We start from the raw sequence: 24,196 nt of genomic DNA, 5'->3' as shown, positions 1-24,196 counted from the left end.
GACAATGTCGTGGCCGACGCACTACCCCGACCGACCATACAGGCCCTGTCCCAGGGGGTGGACAATGCAGCGCTGGCAGAGGCACAGCAGGCAGACGCTGAGATCCCCAGTTACAGGACTGCAGTCTCCTGTTTGCAGCTTCAAGACCTCCCCGTAGGCCCAGGTGAGAGGACCCTACTATGTGACGTAGCTACCGGCCAACCCCGCCCTGTCGTCCCAGCAGCCTGGCGCCGGCGGGTTTTCGAGTCCATTCACAACTTAGCGCACCCCTCCATCAGGACAACCGTCTGGCTGGTCGCCAACAGGTTCGTGTGGCATGGGCTGCGTAAGCAGGTCAGTGAATGGGCCAAAACGTGCATGCAGTGCCAAACGGCCAAGGTGCAGCGGCACACCAAGGCTCCGCCGCAGTGGTTCGAACCCACCCGCCGGAGGTTCGACCACATCCATGTGGATATCGTGGGGCCCCTGCCAGTGTCACGAGGAGCGCGGTACCTCCTAACTATGATAGACCGGTTCACCAGATGGCCAGAGGCAGTCCCGCTCACCGACACCACCTCCGAATCCCGAGCACTGATCGCAACCTGGGTAGCCCGCTTCAGGGTACCAGCCCACATTACCTCCAACAGGGGCGCCCAGTTCACCTCCAGCCTGTGGTCGGCTATGGCCAGCCTTTTAGGATCACAGCTACACCACGCAACTGCCTACCACCCACAGTCGAACGGACTAGTAGAGCGTTTCCACCGTCACCTGAAGTCGGCTCTCATGGCCCGCCTGGAGGGGCCTAACTGGGTGGACGAGCTTCCCTGGGTCCTGCTCGGAATCCGCACAGCGCCCAAGGAGGATCTGCACACCTCGTCGGCCGAGTTGGTGTACGGTGCACCTCTGGTAGTCCCAGGAGAGTTCATACCGGCCCCAAGGGGGCAAGAGGAAGAACCCACAGCAGTCCTGGACAGACTACAGGAGAGGCTCGGTAACCTGGCCCCCATCCCCACTTCACAGCACGGACAGAGCCCGTCCTGCGTACCCAAAGACCTGCAGAACTGTAAGTTTCTTTTTGTACGACGGGGCGGACACCGGGCACAGCTACAGCAGCCCTACGAGGGGCCATTTAAGGTGATCAGGAACAACGGGTCCACGTTCGTGCTGGACATTGGGGGGAGAGAGGAGGTATTCACAGTGGACCGACTCAAACCGGCCCATGTGGACTTGGCGCAGCCGGTCCAGTCTCAGGCACCGCGGCGCAGGGGCAGACCTCTCAAACAGAGGCCGATCCAGACTGTGGACATTGGGGGAAGTATCGCCGGTTCTGGGGGGGTGGGGGGGTTATGTGGCGACCCACTTTCTAGCACACACGAACCGGCTCACGAAACAGCGCGCGCAGGCAGAGGCCGGCCCCAAAAGGGGCGCCAGGTCATCTTCACCAGCAGGGGGAAAATCCCGCTCGCGGAAAGGGTCTGGGGATATGCATTCCCCACAGCAGTCCCGCCCAGGGAGGGCGGGAACGGGAAGGCTTTAAAGCAGGCCGCGAAGTTTGAATAAACCTCTTTCATCGCAACTCCAACTCACCGACTCCGTGTGGTTATTCTAGCGCTGTGTGTAGCACACCGTTACAGCATCATATTTGACCTATCAAAATGAACCACTTCACACTTCTCTGGGTTGAACTCCATCTGTCACTTCTCAGCCCAGTTTTGCATCCTATCAATGTCCCGTTGTAACCTCTGACAGCCCTCCACACTATCCACAACACCTCCAACCTTTGTGTCATCAGCAAATTTACTAACCCATCCCTCAACTTCCTCATCCAGGTCATTTATAAAAATCACTAAGTGTAGGGGTCCCAGAACAGATCCCTGAGGCACACCACTGGTCACCGACATCCATGCAGAATAAGACCCGTCTACAACCACTCTTTGCCTTCTGTGGGCAAGCCAGTTCTGGATCCACAAAGCAACGTCCCCCTGGATCCCATGCCTTCTTACTTTCTCAATAAGCCTTGCATGGGGTACCTTATCAAATGCCTTGCTGAAATCCATATACACTACATCTACTGCTCTACCTTCAACAATGTGTTTAGTCACATCCTCAAAAAATTCAATCAGGCTCATAAGGCACGACCTGCCTTTCACAAAGCCATGCTGTCTATTCCTAATCATATTATGCCTCTCCAAATATTCATAAATCCTGCCTCTCAGGATCTTCTCCATCAACTAGTGAAGCAGTTCACATCTTTAGGGTGATGCTGCCTTGCATTTTGTTCAAGCAAGATGGTGCTGACTGATGTGATGTTGAGTGTCAGAGAAGGGAAAGCTCACATTTCCTGTTTATTTGTGTATAGAAATACAGTGCAGAATAGGCCCTTCTGGGGCTTCAAGCCATGCCTCCCAGCCTCCCAGCCTCGCAGCCTCCCAGCCTCCCAGCCACCCAGCAACCCCCAATTTAACCCTGTGGACAATTTACAATGAGCTGCCTTTGGACTGTGAGAGGAAACCAGAGTACCCGGAGGAAACTCATGCGGTCATGGGGAGAATGTGCAAACTCCTAGCAGGCAGCAGAGGGAGTTGAACCTGGGTGGCGGGTAGCTAACTACTACATTACCATGCCACCCTCTGTTATGGTATTCTGCTTAACATTGTGTTCCTGGGGAGCCTCAATGCTTTTACGAGGGTGGCCAATTCTAATGAGCACAAAATATAGAAATGTCTATAGGGCAACACACCCCCTGTTATGTGAAATAGTCCTCACTGAGGAAGGCAAATGATCGCACGTACATTAAGTGCCTTACAGGTTGTTCTGTTGTAATGCATATAGTGGGCTTGATTCATTAAAGAATACCTGACCCTGACTGAATTAGTAATAATGTGATTTGGATCAAGAATTAGCCCCACTGTAACAGACACCAGCTAACAATTTCACCACGAGAGTCTACTTAAGAACATTGCTTTGGAAACTGACAAGGCAATTGCTCCTATTGACAATTATTCAATGATACAAATGTCATGCACAGCCTTAAGTATTATTAGCTTGTGGTAACCAAACAAAGCACCTTTATTGCTGAAATTTTTTGCAGGAAAAATAATTGCTATTGTAAGTCTAAAATGTCATAGCCCCTAACTCCCTTTTCCTCCCAGTGACAAAATTTTTTCCATAATGTTTGCTATAACTCAATGTTTCTTAGAACATACATCCAATTTAATCTCAAATGTCTGTCATAGTTAATATCTCAGTCGTTAACTTATGTGAAGAAAGTTCACATGTTTCCCACTATAAATGCCTTCAATTCTTCCGCTGATCCGAAGATCCTATGGTTGAAGGCTCCAGCCATTTTGTGCACCTAATGGAACGAGAAGCGGGAGCAGGCCATTCACCGCCTGACAACTCATGCCGCTAACCAGTCACTCCACGGCTGACCTTTTACCCGAGCACCACTTCCCTTAGTGTTAATCCACCATTCTCTTGAATATATTCAATAACTAAGCCTCCAAAACCCTCAAAGATAATTTCATAGATTCAAACAAATATAGAGAGTTGAAAATAAAACAAAGACCTCAGATGCTGGAAATCGAGTTCACACTGATCATCAACACTAGTCACATTTTACTCTCCTCACATTGCCATCAATTCCCCTCAGACTCTACCAGTCACTGGCACACTCAGGATAACCTACAGCAACCCCCCGGTACTTGCTTGGGATGTCAGAGAAGACTGGAATTCCTGGGAGGAGTGAGACTGCCAGAGGGAGAACACGCAAGCTCTCAGAGACAGGACTGGAGGCCAGGAGCTCGGAGGCGGTGCAGAAACACTCAGGTGTCTGACATGAGCTAAATTTTACCTGAAGCCTGGTCACACACCAACATCTGAGTCTGCTCTCTCCTTGAGGAAGAAACTACTCGCAGACATGAGGTCTCCCAGGCTGACACCTGGGTGGGGGGGTTTGTCGTGTGAGGAAAGGTTATGCAGACTGAGCCTAGAATGAGGGGTGACCAAGATGAAATGTACAAAATTCTTCTCGGGTTAGGAGGGTAGATGCAGAATTAACATTTCCCGTGGCTAGGGTATCTAGATCCATCGGTCACGGTCTCAAAAGGAGTTCAGAAATAAAATGTACTGGTGAGTTAGTGAGCTGGTGTCACCTTTGTCACGTTCCCACATGGAAAAGTGGATCCAAAAGGTTGGAGACCAGGGCAAGCTGGAAAATTGGATACAGAGTTGGCTTGGTAATAGGGAGGCAGATTGTGCTAGTGAAGGGTTGTTTTTGTAACTGGTAGTTTGTGACCAGCAATTTACCACAAGAATTGGTGCTGGGGTCCTTACCATTTGTTATATACTGTAACGATTTGGATGTGCGGGGAGGAGGTTTATAGATGACACGAAAACTGGTAGCATTACTGGTAGCGAGGAGAATAATTGTAGGCTATGGGATTATAGTGATCAACTGGTAAAATGGAGACACCGCTGGCAGATGGGGTTTCGTCCCGATAAGTGTGGGGGGATACACTTTGGGAGAATGAATGAGGGCATGCAGTGTGAATAGTGAAGCCCCAGGAAACAGAGAGCCCTCAGTATACAAGTCCAAGAGTGAACATTGGGCAGTTAGTGTGACACTATCACAGAGTTCGGAGTTTGGAGTTCAATCCCAGTGTCCTCCCCGTGGAACGCGTGGGTTTTCTCCAGCTCCTCTGGTTTCCTCCCAAAGCCCAAAGCCTAAGGGGTCATTTTAAACTGACTGGGTTAGGGTGAAATCAGGGTTGTGAGGAGGTGTGGCTCCAAGGGCCAGAGACCTCCAAAGACAGTCCTGACGAAGGGTCTTGGCCCGAAACGTCAACTGTACCTCTTTCTATAGATGCTGCCTGGCCTGCTGCATTCACCAGCAACTTTTTATGTGTGTTGTTTTATGAGTAAGGTTTGTTTTTGCTGGAGTGGAACGGCCTGAGAGAGGTGTACAAAACATATCAGAAGTAAAGATAGAGCAGATAACAGGAAACTTTTCATCATAACAAAGGCATTGACAGCATTGGTTTAGGGTCAGTGATAAGAGGTTCAAAATAGATCTGAGGGAGGTTTTAATCTCATGCACTCTGTCTAAGAGCCTGATGGAGGCAGGTACTCAATGTTTGAAATGCATCAAGATGAACACTTGAATCACCTAAACATCGAAGGCTACAGAGTGAGTGCTGGTAAGTGGAGTTGGTGTAGATGGTAAATTAACGGATTGCATAGACTTGGTGGGCCGGGGCTTTGTTTCTGTGCTGAGTGACTCTAAGGGATAAGGCATTCTAGACAGAGATGAGAAGAAATGGCAAATCTTTAGAATTCCCTACTTAAGCAGATCATCGAGGTTCATTCACTGAGTGCAATCAAAGCACGCCCATCACTTCTTACATACTAAATGCATTTATTTATTTCTTTATTTAGAAATTCTGCATGGAACTGGCCTTTCCAGCCAATGAGCTGCACCACCCAGCATCCTATCTATTTAACCCTGGCCTAATCACCAGACAACTTACAAAGACCGATTAACCCAATAACCGGTACGTCTTTGGACTGTGGGAGGAACTGGAGCTCCTAGTGAAGACCCATGTCCTCACAGGAAGAACATACAAACTTTCTTACAGAGAACATTGGAATTGAAATCTGAATTGCAACGCCTGGGCTGTAATACCATCATGTTAACTTGTCTATAGGGTTAGTGCAAGAAAGTGCTGTTGGGATTAAAAATTAACATATGGAATGATGGAACAGATATAACAGTCTCTCCCTTTCTCTCTCTCTCTCCCCTACTCCTCCTCCCCCTCTACAGATTTCCACTATCAGACTGAGATAATGACATATACACATAACGTCACCCAAATCTGTCCAGGATGAGCCATAACCTACATAAACTGCTCAATTACTTTCCAACTTGCAAGCTGCTGTGTGAACTCCAAGAGTTGCTGTACACAGCACAGGAACAGGCCCTTCAGCCCAAGTCGAACATGCCGACCAAGGTTCCTTCTTGAAGTAGCCCTATTTACCTGCATTATCTAAATGGGGAGAAGGTTCAAACATCAGAGCGCAGAGGGACTTAGGAGTTCTTGTGCAAGGCTCCTAGAAGGTTAATCTACCAGTTGAGTCTGTGGTAAAGAAGGTAAATGTAGTGCTGGCATTTGTTTCAAGGGGAATAGAATATAAGAGCAAGGAGATAATGCTGAGCCTTTCTAAGACACTAGTCAGGCTGCACTGGGAGTATTGTCAACAGTTTTGGGCCCCATATCTCAGAAAGGATGTGTTATCATTGGAGAGAGTCCAGAGGAGGTTCACGAGGATGATTCCGGGAATGAAGGGGTTAACATATGAGGAGCATTTGGTAGCTTTGGGTCTGTATTCACTGGAATTTAGAATAATGTGGGGGGATCTCATTGAAACTTCCCAAATGTTGAAAGGACTAGATGTAGACTAGGTGGATGTGGAGAGAATGTTTCCTGTGGTGGGGATATCCAGACCTAGAGAGCACAGCCTCAAATCTGAGGGGCAACCCTTTAGAACAGAGATAAGGAGGGATTGTTTTCAGCCAGAGAGTAGCAAATCTCTGCTACAGACTGCGGTGGAGGCCAAGTGTATATTTAAAGTGGAAGTTGATCGTTTCCTGATCAGTCAGGGCATCAAAGGATATGGTGAGAAGGTAGGTGTATGGGGTTGAGTGGGATCCGGGATCAGCCATGATGGAATGGTGGAGCAGACTCAATGGGCTGAATGGCCTAATTCTGCTCCTATGTCTAATGGTCTTATATCTTCAGCTCGGTGGAAAACAGCTCCAGCCTATCCCGTCCTTCCTCATTATTCAATGTCCTGGTAACATCCTTTTGAATCTTTGCTGCACTTTTCCTAGCTCAATCACACCCAGAACACTTTAATTACGTCTCATAAAACATGAAACCCTCCCTGATATCTGCTCTGAATATAAACTCCCCATAACCATCAAATACTTCCAAAGTACTATAGCAATAGCATATCTCGACCTGAAACGTTGGCTGTCTACTTCCCAACATTGATACTGCCTGACCCGCTCAATACTTTCAGTGCTTTGCATGTTACTCCAGATTCCAGCACCTGCAGTGTCGTATCACCAAACTATTGTTATACTTGGCTACCCATTACCAACTCAGAATTGGACAATTCAGTTGCAGGTTGGAACTCACTTCTGGATAAGTGCTACTAAATAAATATGTATGTCCCTAACCTCAAACATCTTAATCTGTCTCTTTCCACTCCTCCATGATTATATATAGAAACCTTTGAACCCCTCAATAATTTTCATCTCAGCAATAGCTTGCATAGATCTGTTTGGTATTTAATAAGTCTCCAACCCAATTACTTAGTCTGCAGACTGCAACTCAACCAGTTACATTTCTCCTGTGGGTTTAGGCCACTCTATGTAAAACACCCAAACCTATCAGTTGGATTCCAATCTGGAGAGAGTGCCGAATTTCACTTGAATGTCACCTGGATGGAGTGTTTTATAGCAACAGTTCTGAATATAAACTCCCTCCCAAACACTTCCCCCCCCCACCACCCCAAAAAAAACTTGTGATTAGACTGGAGCTTGTATTTCATTCCTGATTATCTTCATTTCCGTACATGGTCATTGTTGTTCGATATATAAATTATCTGATTCTCTTCATTAGATTCCAGGTTATAGCTGGAAGGCGTCAGATCCTCAGAAGAAGACTACGATACCAAAGCCCTTCTAGTTTCCAGTCTGAAGTACATTTCCTGCCATCTGTCCTCCATGTAAACCACTCCATGTAGATGCCATTTTGTTCATCAGTCTATCTAGCTGTGACTTTCTACATCTGTAGTGCCCTGGGTCAACATCTCAGATCTTACCTTGGGGGCTCTGGCATACTTGCCAACTCTTGTGTCACGGATATCTGTTAATGCCAGGCTCTCGATTTGCTACAGAAAGAAACAACATGAAGCACCGATCAACTTTGTAGAAGACAAGGTACATTATTTCATTGTGTTTAACCATATACACAGAGAAGTTCAGTGTGGGAGGTGGAAGGCAGAGTTCCAGGCAATGACCCCAATCCTAAAGCATAGCCATCTCTTATTAGCAATACGTGAAGGACCAAGCAGATCTATTTCCAGTGACAAGCTGAGCCCCCTTATCGCCATGGTAGTTTGGATCAGGGAATTAAAGATGACATGCCATTAGGGTAGGATCGGGATGGACTGTGATCATTGAGGAGGATGGAAAGAGGCTCAGATGTGATTTGGACAAGTTGGTTCAGTGGGAAATTGTACACCAGAGCAGTTTGATCTATGTGATCAAACGCTGTAAACGCTGTAAACGCTGTAAACGCTGAAGATTGGTTCAATGAAGAAAACAAATTATATAATGACCTTCCTTTTAAAGAGGAGTGATGATGGCATGCCACAGCTGTCCAAGGCCTTGTGAGAGCCCACACTGGAGGTTTTTCTATCATGGTGTCTCTATCTTTCAGAGTATGTTTTCTCACCTAATTCCTGGAGAGACATGACTGGTGCACAAGTCCCAGATTTGGATAGGACAGAACCAGGCCCTTCAGCCCACTCTGTTAATGCTGACTATCATGCCAATCTACACCAATCCCACTGGCCTATCCCTGCATTCTCGTTCAAGTACCTGTCCAGATGTCATTACTCTTCCTGCCTCTTTCAGGAAGATTGTTCCCGATGTTGGGGAAGTCCAGAACGAGGGGTCACAGTTTGAGGATAAAGGGAAAGACTTTTAGGACCGAGATTAGGAAAAACTTCTTCACACAGAGAGTGGTGAATCTGTGGAATTCTCTGCCACAGGAAATAGTTGAGGCCAGTTCATTGGCTATATTTAAGAGGAAGTTAAATATGGCCTTTGTGACTAAAGGGATCAGGGGGTATGGAGGGAAGGCTGGTACAGGGTTCTGAGTTGGATGATCGGCCATGATCATACTGAATAGCGGTGCAGGCTCGAAGGGCCGAATGGCCTACTCCTGCACCTATTTTCTATGTTTCTATGTTTCTATAACCTCATTCCAGATACTAGCTACTCTTTGTGTGAAATATTAACCCCTCAGATCCCCTCTAAACCTCCTCCTTCTCATCTCAAAACTATGCACTCTAGTTTTAGACACGTCTACCTTGGGAAACAGACACAGGCTCCCATTTATGTCTCTTATTATGTATTTATACTTGTGTAATCTCTCAGCCTCCGGGGAACTCCAGGGAAAAGAGACCCAGCCAATCCAATTTCCCCGATAACTCGAGCATTCCAATCCAGGGAAAATCCTTGTGAATCCTTTCTGTACCATTTCTATCCTCGAGTGTGGTAACCAGAAATGCACAAGTATGCTGTGTGCTCTGGACAATATTTTGTACAGATGAACCATGACCACCCAACTCTTATAGTCAAAAGTTTTTGGCGAACATTTCAAACGCCTTCTCCAGTATCCTATCTGTGTTTCCACTTTCAGAGAATGAAACACACGTACTCCAAGGTGTCTACTCAACAACACTCCCCAGGCCCTGCTCTTCGCTGCGTATGTCTTTCCCTGCTTTCAGTCTGGCTTGTTTCGGCATATAGTTTAAAAGAATGAGAATGGATCTCACAGGAACTGAGAACATTCTTACAGGAACTAAATGAACAAGCTACAGAGAGGATGTTCCCATTGGCAGGAGATTCCAAAACCAAGAACTGCAGTTCAGTGTATATGATATAAACGAGACCAGGAGTGATTTCTTCACCAAAGATTGGTGAAACTGTGGTATTCTCTACAACAGGAAATAATGGAGGTCAAGTCATTCAATATATTCCTCAAGAGATAGTGGGAAAAGGAGGGAACAGGGTGCTGAAGTGAATGATCAGCCAAGATCATATAGAATGGAGGAGAGATGTGAAGGGCCAAGTGGCTATCTCTACTCCTATTATTCATACAATGTTGCCAAAGATCTCATACAATGAAAGATGTCATTATCATTGTAATTATTTTTTCTGCACTAACTCATCATGGCATGCCTTTTACCATTTGCTTTAATTGCCTCCTTCATTGTTAAAAAAGAAAATGGTGTAAACACTCAACAGGCCAGGCAGCATCTGTGGAAAACTGGGAAAGTAAGAAAACAAATTGGTTTTAAATTATAGTGTGGTTAGAGAAACGGGGCTGTTTGCAAGCTTAAAGGATTGGAGTTTATTTGAGGTGGAGGGTGAGGACAGCAGATCTGAAGAGCAAGTATAAGTGAAAGCAAGGCTCAGAGAGGGAGCAGGAGTTGGGTTTTGAAGGACAAGATGAGTTTGCAGAGAGCTCATGGGAGCAGCTGAATGGGAAGCGATGCTGAAAGGCAGCAGGTGGGACAACCACCATTTCAATGGCAAAGGTGTTTATCAACTCGGGCATCACTGTTGTTGGGCAGGGAGACCAAGGACCAGAAATAACAAGATCTGAGACAGGCAGAACAGTTAGCAACGATACTCAGAGAGATCCAATGAGATCAAGGATAAGTAAGCCCTACCTCTCCTGGGTTTTCTTCCTTACCAGATAGCTACACTGGATGGTTCACGATGAATTACATATTAGAAACTCGGAGAAAGCAATTGTGTATGTGTGATGAGGAAAGAACAAGGCAGAGACTCTCAGCAGCGTACAGAATCCCTCGGATCACCCAGCTGTATTCCTCAGATTCACTCGCCTACCATGTCCCTCAATTCCTCCTCATTAACGCTGCCCAATTTAATCAGATCACTGTATCTCTGCTCAATCAACTCACTGGTTAACACAGTCAAAAGTCAGCAGTTTTGAAACCCTTGACCCAAGGAGGCTCAGGAACTCCATGGCTTATAAGGGGATGGAGAGGTGATCAAATCAGATTGTTAGAAATGATGCAGTAGAAACTATTTGCTTCAGTGAGAAGCTGTGTAAATCACCATGTGATTAGAACAAAATTTGGAAACACAGCCACACAGATGTAGATAGGTCCTGATGCAGGCTTTCTACCCAAACTGCCATCAATTCCTTTCCTCCCACAGATGCTGCCTGACCTGCTGAGTTCCTCCAGCTGATTGCTATACCCCAAATTCCAGCATTTGAAGTCACTTGTGTCTCTAAGTTTGAGTTTTCAAGTGTAAGACTGAGTAAAGCATGCTGAGGTCAGGAAGATGGAGATAGAAGAGCATAATCATTAACTTGTTCAAAGGTTTGAACAGTTTCCCTTTTATCCCCAGAATGGACAGACATGGAAGGGAAGTACAGAAACATCTTACCTTATTTTGATAGGTCCAGTACAGATAGTGCCCTTGCAAATCTAAGCGCATAACTACCGGTAATCCAGCTCCAGTTTCCTGAGGGTGGAAATGACACAACATTGGCTTCAGTGTTAACCATTTCTGTCTGAAGCTGAAGCCCCTTGATGCTATGGTTAAGGTTTTCCATTCTCTTTGGCTTTAGTTGAATCTATCAGTGAAGTTGAGGGTTAGAGATGCAATAAGAAAAATTATAATGTGGATGTCTGACCAAATACTTGTATTCATAAAACTCCCTTAAACTTCCCAAAACATTACAAAGCACTTTACAACCTGTGAGAACAGCTGTTGGAGGAACGCAATAGGTCAGGCCGTCTCTGTGCAGAAAAACAGTCAGCATTTTCATTTGAGACCCTTCATTTGGATTGAAAGCCTATGAAGTGTTCTGCTGAAGAGGAGACAGTGTTGTAACAACGTTGGAAACACACAACCAAAGGCCAAAATAGCTGCAGATGCCAGAATCCTGAATTAAAAACATAAATTGCTGGAAATAGTCAGCAGGTCAGGTAGTGTCTGTGGGGAGAGAAACCAAGTTAATGTGTCAGAGCGATTTCCTCCCATCAGAAACTCTCCAATGCAATTTCATCTTATGTTAACTCTGTTGTGTCTGTGCACAACTACGTATCAATTAAATAAAGCAAGCATGCAGGAGATGGTTTTAACTGGTGTATTCACATTGCAACGAGAGAGAGAGAACAATGCACATGCGTAGATAACAGCACAAGCGCAGACAACAGATCAATACGTAGTGCCAAAGGGTGGGGGGGGGGGTCATTGATCTAAAATAAATAGATCCATCCATAGACTTCCTCCCCCTTTACATTAATGCACCATAAAACTGTATATGTACAAAACATTCAATTTCCCTTTCATAAACCCATATTCCAAATAAACATGCTTTCACAATAACAGTCCATAACTAACTTCACATTCCTAAAGGTTCAGTCTTTTGGGTGAAGCTCTGTTTCTTTCAGGATAGCGCCTCTGGACCTGTGGACTGGCATCAGATTTGGCAGGTGTCTTGTCTGAGACAACATTTTCAGTTTCCCATGTCACTTTGCTGAAAGTGACATCATTACTGAGAGATATGTTCGTGACTGTAATGTGTCCGTCTTGTTGGATGCAGTCCACTCAGGTGTGTTCTTTGGTTGAGCATCCAGTATCTGGTCCCCATGACATCTCCATGTCTGATCTCCAATATCCACTGTGTACGTCAGTGGTCCATTTCTTGTAGCTATCCTACCCAGTGTCCGCTTGTCTTCTCGGTAATCACGGGCTAGGAATTCCTGTCCAATCTCAAAGTTTTTTGCTGCTTCATGTGGCAACTGGCTGAACTGCTTATCCTGCACTTCCCTCCAGAGGCCTGGGTTCAGGAGATCTCAGACTCCTGCTCATGAGCCGCATTGCTGGTGTTTGATTTGTCCTCACATGGACAGAGTTCTGATACACAAATAGGAAGTTGTCCACCTTGTGCTGTTGAGAAATGTCATCCTTGTCCACCACTTTAATGGACTTCTTGAAGGTTTGGATAAACCTTTCTGCAAACCCACTCATTGCTGGGTGGTGAGGAGCTGACTTGAAATGCTTGATGCCATTTTTCTTCATGAACAGTTGGAATTCTTCTGATGTGCATTGTGGTCTGTTGTCACTCACAATTTGTTCTGGTAAGTCATTTCTGGCGAAGGTAGGTCTCAGAGCAGAAACAGTCTTTGCTGAGGTGGTTGACTTCATTGGTATGACCTCTGGCCACTTCAAAAGAGCATCCACAACAATCAGAAACATGGATTCCATGAATGAACCAGCAAAGTCAATATGTACTCTTTGCCATGGGAACAGCCACTCCCATGGGTGTAACAGTACCAGTGGGGGTGTATTTTGAACTTTTTGGCATCCCAAAGAGGTTTTTGCCAAGTCTCCAATCTGTTTATCTATTCCTGGCCACCACACGTCGCTCTGGATGAGACTGCATCTTGACTGTACCCAGGTGTCCTTCATGCAGATTCTCTAACACTCCGGTGTACAGATTAGAGGGAACCACAACATGAGATCCACATATCAGCATTCTTTGACATACTGACTGTTGGTCTGGTCTCACCGAGAACTCTGGGAACATAGGGTTACCATGACTACATGGTGATGTCATAGATTTTTGACGATGTCAGATCATTCCTTGTTTCCCTTTGTATTTCACAATTTGTTACCAGCAACTGGTCCACGAATGCAGTGTGGAACACTTCTGCTGGGTCACAGTATGAAGACTTTTCTTCTTTAGTTGCCAACAGTGGAAGACGTGACAAATCATCAGTGTTGCTGTGTTGTTTGGTGCCCTTGAACTCTACGTCTAAGAGAGGGCTCCTAGGAATAGTGCCCAATGTTGTAACTGGGTCGCAGTCATCACTGGAATTCCCTTCCTGGGATTGAAAACAGACACAAGGGGCTGGTGATCTGTCACTAGCATAAACTTTTGTCCGTAGAGGTAGTGATGGAATTTCTTTATTCCCCATAATAGACTAAGGGCCTCTCGGTTGATCTGTGCGTAGTTGTGTCTGGGCTCATGAGTGATCTTGAAGCAAACACAATCAGGCATTCAGATCCATCTTGCAAAATATGTGACAAAACAGTTCGAATGCCACAAGGGGACGTATCGCATGCAACTCTGATGAGCAGGAATGGGTCATAATGGGTGAGCAGTGCATCTCTTGTTATTAGTCTCTTTGTTTCCTTGAATGCTCTTTCACATCTTACTGACCATTCCCACTTTGCTCCAGTCTGTAACAGTGTGTTCAATGGGTGCAGCATTGTAACAATGTTTGGGAGAAACCGGTGGTAGTGGTTTACACTTGAGTTGTGACACATTTTCTGGTTTGGCTGCCTGTAGCACTGCTTCAGTCTTCTCCTGTGACTCATGTAAGCCCTGCTTGTCAATGACATGTCCACAATATGAGATTTGAGTGAGTGCCAGTCTAATTAGATTTTTCTCAACCATTTATGTCCAAAAAGTACTGGTCCTCCACTTTTAAATAGTGTCTGGCAAAGTATCTATCGGAGGAGACGTCAGCGAAGCCTTCACCATCAACCATGGGGTAAAACAGGGATGTGTTCTTGCTCCAACTTTGTTCACACTATTTCTTGCTGCAGTTTTGGGAATAATGGACCATAATTTGGACAAAGGTGCGTACATTAGGACTCGTTCAGATGGAAAATTGTTCAACCTGTCAAGACTCAAAGCCTCAACCAAATCAAGAGAGATATGTGTCAGAGAGCTTCTGTATGCAGACGACTCAGCCCTGGTTGTTACTGATGTTACTATGATTCAAGAAATTGTAGACTGCTTCTCATTTGCTGCCACTCTTTTTGGCCTAAGAATTAATGTCCCCAAAACCGAACTTCTGTACCAGCCTCCTCCTCTGTGTAGTCCCAGTGAGACCCAACCATTGGTCATATCAGTCAATTGGGTGCACTGAAATGTTCTGATTCTTTCACATACTTAGGAAGTGCTGTGACCAACACCAACTCATCAGGAGGAGAATTCATTCAGTTACAAAAGTCTTTGGTGTTTTGCAGAAGCGACTTTGGTCTCGCCACAACATTAAAATGGCAACCAAGGTCAAAGTACATAACACAGCTGTTTTGCCATCTCTGCTTTATTCAACTGAAACGATGACGTTGTATCAGAAGCACATCAAGAAATTGACCAAGATACAACACAGGCATTTACACCGAATATTACACATCAAGTGGCAAGAGGGGGTAGCAGATGTGGAAAACGTGCTGGGACAGTCAGCGTAGAAACGCTCATTACAGCTTCTCAGCTGCGTTGGACTGGTCATGTCACAAGAATGAGCGATGATCGTTTACCCAAAGCTGTTTTCTATGACGAGCTACATGCAGGAAAGAAGAAGCATGGTGGTCAGAAGCTGCCCTATAAAGATGTGCTCAAGTGCCACATGAACAACACTGACATGAATGTCGACACCCGGGAGAAAGATACTTTGGACAGAAGTTGGCATTGCATTGTCAAGAAGTCAATCCCAGCTATCGAGGAGAAAAGGCAGAAGAAATATGAAGCAGGTCATGAATGCAGACATTCGGTGCTAGGCCAGTCAAATCACAAATGCAACCAATGTGGGAGATAGTGCTGATCCAATGCTGGTCTGTGGCCCATAAACGTGCCAGCAGGGACTAAACTCTCAGCACGGTCAACATCGAAATTGATGGACAGCCAAAGAAGAAGAATTCCAAAAAGGGCTGGCCTTCCACTTTTAAATACATGAAGTTTTAACTGTTGTGTTTGAAACTTCTCACTCGGTTGTGTTTTCTGTCTGCCTTGCACACTCTCTCTATATGACCCTGTCTGTGACACTGTCTGTGGACTTTTTCTTTGAACCAACACTCATTTGGCTCAATGATAATTTTTTGGCCTTTTCCACCATTCAGGGCATTTTGTGCTTTTCACATTCTAACCTCCTTTTCTGTAGTTCTGCTACATCCTTTGCTGCAGTCTCTAACGTTATTGCAAAGGTCAATGCCCATTCTAAGATTAGATCTCTTTCAGATAATAGCTACTTTTAATTGCTTTGGCTATGCATGTCATGTACAAGCCTGTCCCTTAACGCATCAGAAAGTCCATCTCCAAAGTCACAGTACTAGGAGTTTGTGCAGTTCTGCAATATATTCAGAAAGGTTTTCATCCTTTGACTGGTTCCTTTTGTAAAATCTAAATCTCTCAGCTACTACCAGTGGTTCAGGGCTCAAGCAATTTTGTAAAATTGTAACAATTTCACCGAATGTCTTGCTTGGTGGCTTTTCAGACGTTACTAAGTTGTATAAGAGACTGTATGTTCTAGAACCCATTAACCTAAGAAGCATGGGGTTTTCTTTGTCTCATCCACATTGTTCACATTACAATACAGTTCAAACCTCTCGATATACAACCTCCAGCCTTCATTAGCACTATCAAATTTGTCAACTTCCCCAACTTAAGCCATCACCACAATATTTTCACTTTAAATTCGGCACGTTTTTCGCTGCGTACAATACAGGCAGTTACACACGCATCCCTTTGTCAGTGTCTGTCATGGCCTTCTCCATACTGTTTAATTCTCGCCATTTCATCCTGTAATCGTGCCGTAACTGTCCGTGCAGTTTGTGATAATTCTAACATTCAGGTTTGTACTCATCGCCGGTTTATTGTGTCGGTACACAACTACGTATCAATTAAATAAAAGCACACACACGGGAGATGGCTTTAACTGGAGTATTCACATTGCAGCGAGAGAGAAGGGAACAATGCACATGCGTAAACAACAAATCAATACGTAGTGCTGGGGGGGGGGGTCATCATTTTTCTAAAAGAAGCACAGTGGTTAGCACAATGCTGAACAGTACCAGCGACCCGGGTTCAACTCCCACCATTGTCTGTAAGGAGTCTGTAAGTTCACCCTCTGACCGTGAGGGTTTCCCCTGGGTGCTCTGCTTTCCTCCCACAATCCAAAGGCTGATAGGTTAAATGGTCACTGTAAATTGTCCATGATTAGGCTGGGTGATTGCTGTCTGGAAGGCCTATTCTGTGCTATATGTCAATTAAATTTAAAGCAAATAGATCCATACATTACAAACGCTGTCTTCACAGATGCTGCCTGCCCTAAAGAGTGCTTCCAGAAGTGGCACCCAAAGGCGACTCCTTTGCTTCCATATTCGAAAACAGTTCTATTTCCACCTTTAATATCTCTATTTTTCCCTTTCAGGGTTCTTCTGAAGACCCTGACCTGGAGTTATATGCTGACTACCGTTCTTTGCGGGAATGGGACCCACTCTCAGGTTTTCACAATCAGCCGTTATTCGGCATGCCAATGTCTCGGCCTAAAATTTTGGCATGGTTTCAGAAGCCTAGGATCTCGAGCAACTGGAGACAGGCGGATCAAGGGTCGGTGTCAGCACAGGAGATCCGTGTGTGGTTGGGTGAGTCGGAACATCTACTGCATGTCTGAGGAACCAGGATCCTTGTGATCTCCAGGCACAGAGCTCAGAAAAAGTGACGTAACAGACTTTTAACATTGTAATCCAGCAATTTATTTGTTATGTCTCCCCGCTTGCTGGAAAATAGAATGGAGTCACCTCTTTCTCCCTTAATTGGAGAAAGAAGGCTGCAAGTGAACAGCTGATTTTTCGGATCGAAGGGAGTTTTTTACTACTCGGGGTAAAAGACAGGTGAGACTGTGCAGGCGCGTGACGTCAGCCAGTAGAGCGCGAAAGGTTTAAAAAGAAGACCGCCATATCCAGCGGCCAGCTGAGTGAGAGGCAGCAGAGTGATAGGGCTTTGGCTCAACGGGCTTAGGCGGTAACGGGACGAGGCGAGGTAGGTTTACCAGTGTTATTCACAGAAAGGAGGAAGTATGTGTGTGAGGCCAGTTTTCTGTGCTCGGTGTCAGATGTGGGAGGTCCTGAAGTCTTCCAGCCTCCCAGACGGCCATATCTGCACCCGATGTGTCGAGCTGCAGCTCCTAAGAGACCGAGTTAGGGAACTGGAGATGCAGCTCAATGACCTTTGCCTGTCAGGGAGAGCAAGAAGGTGATAGAAAGGAGTTATAGGCAGGTGGTCACACCGGGGCCATGGGAGACAGACAAGTGGGTCACAGTCAGGAGACGGAAGGGGAAGAGTCAGGTACGAGAGAGTACCCCTGTGGCTGTACCCCTTGACAATAAGTACTCATGTTTGAGTACTGTTGGGGGGGAACAGCCTACCTGGGGGAAGCGACAGTGGCCGTGCCTCTGGCACAGAGTCTGGCCCTGTGGCTCAGATCAGTAGGGAAAGGAAGAGGATGGCAGCAGTGATAGAGGACTCTATAGTTAGGGGGTCAGACAGGCGATTCTGTGGATGCAGGAAAGAAACTCAGATGGTAGTTTGCCTCCCAGGTGCCAGGGTCCGGGATGTTTCAGATCACGTCCAAGATATCTTGCAGTGGGAGGAAGAACAGCCAGAGGTCGTGGTACATATTGGTACCGATGGCATAGGTAGGAAAAGGGAAGAAGTCCTGAAAAAAGACTACAGGCAGTTGGGAAGGAAGTTGAGAAGCAGGACCACAAAGGTAGTAATCTCAGGATTATTGCCTGTGCCATGCGACAGTGAGAATAGGAATAGAATGAGGTGGAGGATAAATGTGTGGCTGAGGGATTGGAGCAGGGGGCAGGGATTCAGATTTCTGGATCATTGGGACCTCTTTTGGGGCAGGTGTGACCTGTACAAAAAGGACAGGTTGCACTTGAATCCCAGGGGAACCAATATCCTGGCGGGGAGGTTTGCTAAGGCTACCGGAGAGAGTTTAAACTAGAATTGTTGGGGGGTGGGAACCGAACTGAAGAGACTGGGGAAGAGGTGGTTGGCTCACAAATAGGGAAAGCTTGGAGACAGTGTGTGAGGGAGGATAGGCAGGTGATAGAGAAGGGACGCGCTCAGACCGACGGTTTGAGATGTCTCTATTTTAATGCAATGACTGTTGTGAACAAAGCGGATGAGCTTAGAGTGTGGATCAGTACTTGGAGATATGATGTGGTGGCCATTACAGAGACTTGGATGGCTCAAGGACAGGAATGGTTACTTCAAGTGCCGGGTTTTAGATGTTTCAGAAAGGACAGGGAGGGAGGCAAAAGAGGTGGGGGCGTGGCACTGTTGATCAGAGATAGTGTCACGGCTGCAGAAAAGGTGGACGCTATAGAGCGATTTTCTACGAAGTCTCTGTGGGTGGAGGTTAGGAACAGGAAGGGGGTCAATAACTTTACTGGGTGTTTTTTATAGGCCGCCCAATAGTAACAGGGATATTGAGGAGCAGATAGGGAAACAGATCCTGGAAAGGTGTAATAATAACAGAATTGCTGTGATGGGAGATTTTAATTTCCAAAATATCAATTGGCATCTCCCTAGAGCAAGGGGTTTAGATGGGGTGGGGTTTGTTAGGTGTGTTCAGGAAGGTTTCTTGACACAATATGTAGATAAGCCTCCAAGAGGAGAGGCTGTACTTGATTTCGTATTGGGAAATGAACCTGGTCAGGTGTCATTTCTCTCAGTGGGAGAGCATTTTGGAGATAGTGACCGTAATTCTATCTCCTTTACAATAGCATTGGAGAGAGATAGGAACAGACAAGTTAGAAAAGCATTTAATTGGAGTAAGGGGAATTATGAGGCTATCCGGTAGGAAATTGGAGGCTTAAATTGGAAACAGATGTTCTCAGGCAAAAGTACAAAAGAAATGTGCAAATATTCAGGGGATAACTACAAGTTGCAGCTGGAAATAGAAAAAGTGTGTCAGAAGGACAATGTCAAGATAAATATGGGGGATTTTAATATGAAAGTGGATTTGGAAAGTCAGAAAGGTAATGGATCTCAGGAGAGGGAGTTTGTAGAATGCCTATAGGATGGCTTTTTGGAGCAACTTGTCCAGAAGCCCATGCAGGAGACCGGCTGTTTTGGATTGGGTGCTGTGTAACGAACCTGAGGCGATTAGGGAGCTGGAGGTAAAGGAACCTCTTGGAAGTAGTGATCATAATATGATTGAGTTCAGTTTCAAATTTGAAAAGGAGAAGCTGGTATCAGGTGTATCGATATTCAGTGGAACAAGGGAAATTACAGTGGTATGAGAGAGGAACTGGCCCAAGTCGATTGGAAAAGTAAACTAAATGGAGGGACGGCAGAGCAGAATTGGATGAAATTCCTACAAGAAATAAGGAAAATGCAGGAAAAATATATTCCAAGAAAAAAGAAAATCATGAATGGGAAAATGGCACAAATGTGGCTAACGAGAGAGGTTAAGGCAAAAATAAAAGCAAAAGAAACGGCGTACAAGGAAGCAAAAATTAGTGGGAAAAATGAGGACTGGAAGACCTTTAAAAACTTACAGAAAGAAACTAAGAAAGTCATTAGGAAAGAAAAGATGAATTATGAAAGGAAGTTGGCGATTAACATAAAAAAGGATACTAAGAGTTTTTTAAAATATATGAAGAGTAAAAGAGTGACAAGGGTAGGTATGGGACCGGTTGAAAATGATGCTGGAGTAATTATAATGGATAACAAAGAGATGGCGGAGGAACTGAATATTTTGCATCAGTCTTCACAGTGGAAGACATGAGCAATATACCTGATAGCCAGAGGTATCAGGGAATAGAATTAGGTACAGTCAAGATAACTAGAGAGAAAGTGCTTAGGAAGCTAAGTGGACTAAGAATAGATAAGTCTCTCGGCCCGGATGAGGTGCACCCAAGGGTTCTGAAGGAGGTGGCTTTGGAGATTGTGGAAGCATTGGAAATGATCTTCCAGGAATCAATAGACATGGTTCCGGAGGACTGGAAGGTCGCAAATGTAGTTCCGCTATTTAAGAAAGGAAGGAGGCAGCAAAAAGAAAATTACAGACCTATTAGTCTGACATCGGTGGTTGGAAAAATATTGGAGTCAATCCTCAAGGACGAGGTTATGAAATACCTCCAGGTGCATGACAAGATAGGCCGAAGCCAGCATGGTTTCATGAAGGGAAGATCCTGCCGTACCAACTTATTGGAATTTTTTGAGGTAATCTCGAATAAGATTTACAAGGGAGAGGCTGTGGATGTTGTGTATTTGGATTTTCAAAAGGCCTTCGATAAGGTGCCGCATATGAGGCTGCTTAATAAGATGAGAGCCCATGGAATTATAGGAAAGATATTGGAATGGGTGGAGCATTGGCTGATAGGCAGAAAGCAAAGGGTGGGAATAAAGGGATCCTATTCTGATTGGTTGCCGGTTACTAGTGGTGTTCCGCAGGGGTCGGTGTTGGGGCCGCTTCTTTTTACGATGTATATCGATGATTTAGATTATGGATTAAATGGTTTTGTGGCCAAGTTTGCGGATGACACCAAGATAGGTGGAGGAGCAGGAAATATTGAAGAAATGGAAAAGTTGCAGGGAGACTTAGTCAGTTTAGGAGAGTGGGCAAAGAAATGGCAGATGAGATACAACGTTGACAAATGTACGGTTGTACATTTCGGAAGAAGAAATAATCGGGCAGATTATTATTTAGATGGGGAGAAAATTCAAAAATCGGAAGTGCAAAGGGACTTGGGGGTCCTCGTGCAGGATACCCTAAAGGTTAACCACCAAGTTGGATTGGCGGTAAGGAAGGCGAATGCTATGTTGGTATTCATTTCAAGAGGAATAGTGTATAAGAGTAAGGAAGTGTTGATGAGGCTCTATGGGGCATTAGTGAGACCTCATTTGGAATACTATGTGCAGTTTTGGGCCCCCTATCTTAGAAAGGATATACTGATGTTGGAGAGAGTTCAGAGAAGATTACGAGGATGATTCCTGGAATGCAGGGGCTAACATATGAGGAGCATCTGTCGGTTCTTGGACTGTATTCATTAGAGTATAGAAGAATGAGAGGGGATCTCATAGAAACGTTTCGAATGTTAAAAGGGTTGGACAGAGTAGATATGGAAAGGTTGTTTCCCTTGGTGGGTGAGTCCAGGACAAGAGGCCATAGTCTTAGAATTAGAGGGTACCCAGTTAAAACAGAGATGAGGAGAAATTTTTTTAGCCAGAGGGTCATGGATTTGTGGAATTCGTTGCTACATATGGCTGTGGAGGCCCGATCATTGAGGGTGTTTAAGGAGGAGATTGACAGGTATCTAATTAGTCAGGGTATCAAGGGATATGGGGAAAAAGCCGGAAATTGGAACTAGATGGGTGAATAGTTTAGCTCGTGGGGGAGCTGCGGAGCAGACTCGATGGGCCGAATGGCCTACTTCTGCTCCTTTGTCTTGTGATCTTGTGATCTTGTGATATTTGTGTGGAGTTCTGCATAGGTACATTCCAATGAGGTAGGGAATTTATGGTAAGGTACAGGAACCATGATGTACAAAGGCTGTAATAAGTCTAGTCAAGAAGAAAATAAAAGCTTACAAAAGGTTCAGAGAGCTAGGTAATGTGACAAATCTAGAAGATTATAAAGCTAATAGGAAGGAGCTTAAAGAGGAAATTAGGAGAGCCAGAAGGGGCTATGAGAAGGTCTTGATGGGCAGGATTAAGGAAAACCCCAAGGCATTCTACAAGTATGTGAAGAGCAGGAGGATAAGACGTGAAAGAATAGGACCTATCAAGTGTGACATTGGAAAAGTGTGTATGGAACTGGAGGAAATAGCAGAGGTACTTAATGAATACTTTACTTCAGTATTCACTATGGAAAAGGATCTTGGTGATTATAGTGCTGACCGACAGTGGACTGAAAAGTTTGAGCATGTAGATATTAAGAAAGAGGATATGCTGGAGCTTTTGGAAAGCATCAAGTTGGATAAGTCGCCGGGACCAGATGAGATGTACCCCAGGCTACTGTGGGAGGCAAGGGAGGAGATTGCTGAGCCTCTGGCGATGATCTTTGCATCATCAATGGGAATGGGAGAGGTTCTTTAGGATTGGAGGGTTGCAGATGTTGTTCCCTTATTCAAGAAAGGGAGTAGAGATAACCCAGGAAATTATAGACCTGTGAGTCTTACCTCATTGGTTGGTAAGTTGATGGAAAAGATCCTGAGAGACAGTATTTACGAACATTTGGAGAGGTATAATATGATTAGAAGTAGTCAGCATGGCTTTGTCAAGGGCAGGTCATGCCTTACGAGCCTGATTGAATTTTATGAGGATGTGACTAAACAGATTGATGAAGGAAGAGCAGTCGATGTAGTGTCTATGGATTTCAGCAAGGCATTTGATAAGGTACCCCATGCAAGGCTTATTGAGAAAGTAAGGAGGCATGGGATCGAAGGGGACATTGCTTTGTGGATCCAGAACTGGCTTGCCCACAGAAAGCAAAGAGTGGTTGTAAACAGGTCATATTCTGCATGGATGTCAGTGACCAGTGGTGTGCCTCAGGGATCTGTTCTGGGACCCCTACTCTTTGTGATTTTTATAAATGACCTGGATGAGGAAGTGGAAGGATGGGTTAGTAAGTTTGCTGATGACACAAAGGTTGAAGGTGTTGTGGATAGTGTGGAGGGCTGTCAGAGGTAACAGCGGGACATTGATAGGATACAAAACTGGGCTGAGAAGTGGCAGATGGAGTTCAAACCAGATAAGAGTGAAATGGTTAATTTTGGTAGGTCAAATATGATGGCAGAATATAGTATTAATGGTAAGACTCTTGGCAGTGTGGAGGATCAGAGGGATCTTGGGGTCCGAGTCCATAGGACACTCAAAGCAGCTGTGCAGATTGACTCTGTGGTTAAGAAGGCATATGGTGTTTTGGCCTTCATCAATCATGGGATTGAGTTTAAGAGCTGAGAGGTAATGTTGCAGCTATATAGGACCCTAGTCAGACCACACTTGGAGTACTGTGTTCAGTTCTGGTCACCTCACTACAGGAAGGATGTGGAAGCCATAGAAAGGGTGTAGAAGAGATTTACAAGGATGTTGCCTGGATTGGGGAGCATGCCTTATGAGAATAGGTTGAGTGAACTCGGCCTTTTCTCCTTGGAGCGACGGAGGATGAGAGGTGACCAGATAGAGGTGTACAAGATGATGAGAGGCATTGATCATGTGGATAGTCAGAGGCTTTTTCCCAGGGCTGAAATGGTTGCCACAAGAGGACACAGGTTTAAGGTGCTGGGGAGTAGGTACAGAGGAGACGTTAAGTTTTTCACTCAGAGAGTGGTGAGTCTGTGGAATGGGCTGCCAGTAACAGTGGTGGAGGCGGATACGATAGGGTCTTTTAAGAGACTTTTGGATAGGTACATGGAGCTTAGAAAAATAGAGGGCTATAGGTAAACCTAGTAATTTCTCAGGTAGGGACATGTTCGGCACAGCATTGTGGGCTGAAGGGCCTGTATTTTGCTGTAGGTTTTCTATGTTTCTATGAGAGAGAGAGCCTGCAGCATGTTGAATTA

The 24,196-nt window shown here is 45.3% G+C and overlaps 1 protein-coding gene across 1 annotated transcript in view; it reads right to left on the bottom strand.

The window, feature by feature from the left end:
- Positions 1 to 12,850, bottom strand: part of LOC140192324 (1-phosphatidylinositol 4,5-bisphosphate phosphodiesterase beta-2-like) — a 189,757-nt gene extending 176,907 nt beyond the window's left edge. Inside the window, exons 1-2 of the mRNA XM_072250005.1 lie at positions 12,725 to 12,850; positions 7,867 to 7,935 (exon numbers count right to left, since the gene is read on the bottom strand). Of these exons, the coding sequence (XP_072106106.1) occupies positions 7,867 to 7,935; positions 12,725 to 12,850 (195 nt within the window). The remainder of the gene's footprint in view (positions 1 to 7,866; positions 7,936 to 12,724) is intronic.
- Positions 12,851 to 24,196: the final 11,346 nt, after the last annotated feature.

The sequence above is a fragment of the Mobula birostris genome, chromosome 1, assembly GCF_030028105.1.
Source record: "Mobula birostris isolate sMobBir1 chromosome 1, sMobBir1.hap1, whole genome shotgun sequence".
NCBI classification, from domain to species: Eukaryota; Metazoa; Chordata; class Chondrichthyes; order Myliobatiformes; family Myliobatidae; genus Mobula; species Mobula birostris.
This window is presented reverse-complemented; position numbering and strand designations above follow the sequence as displayed.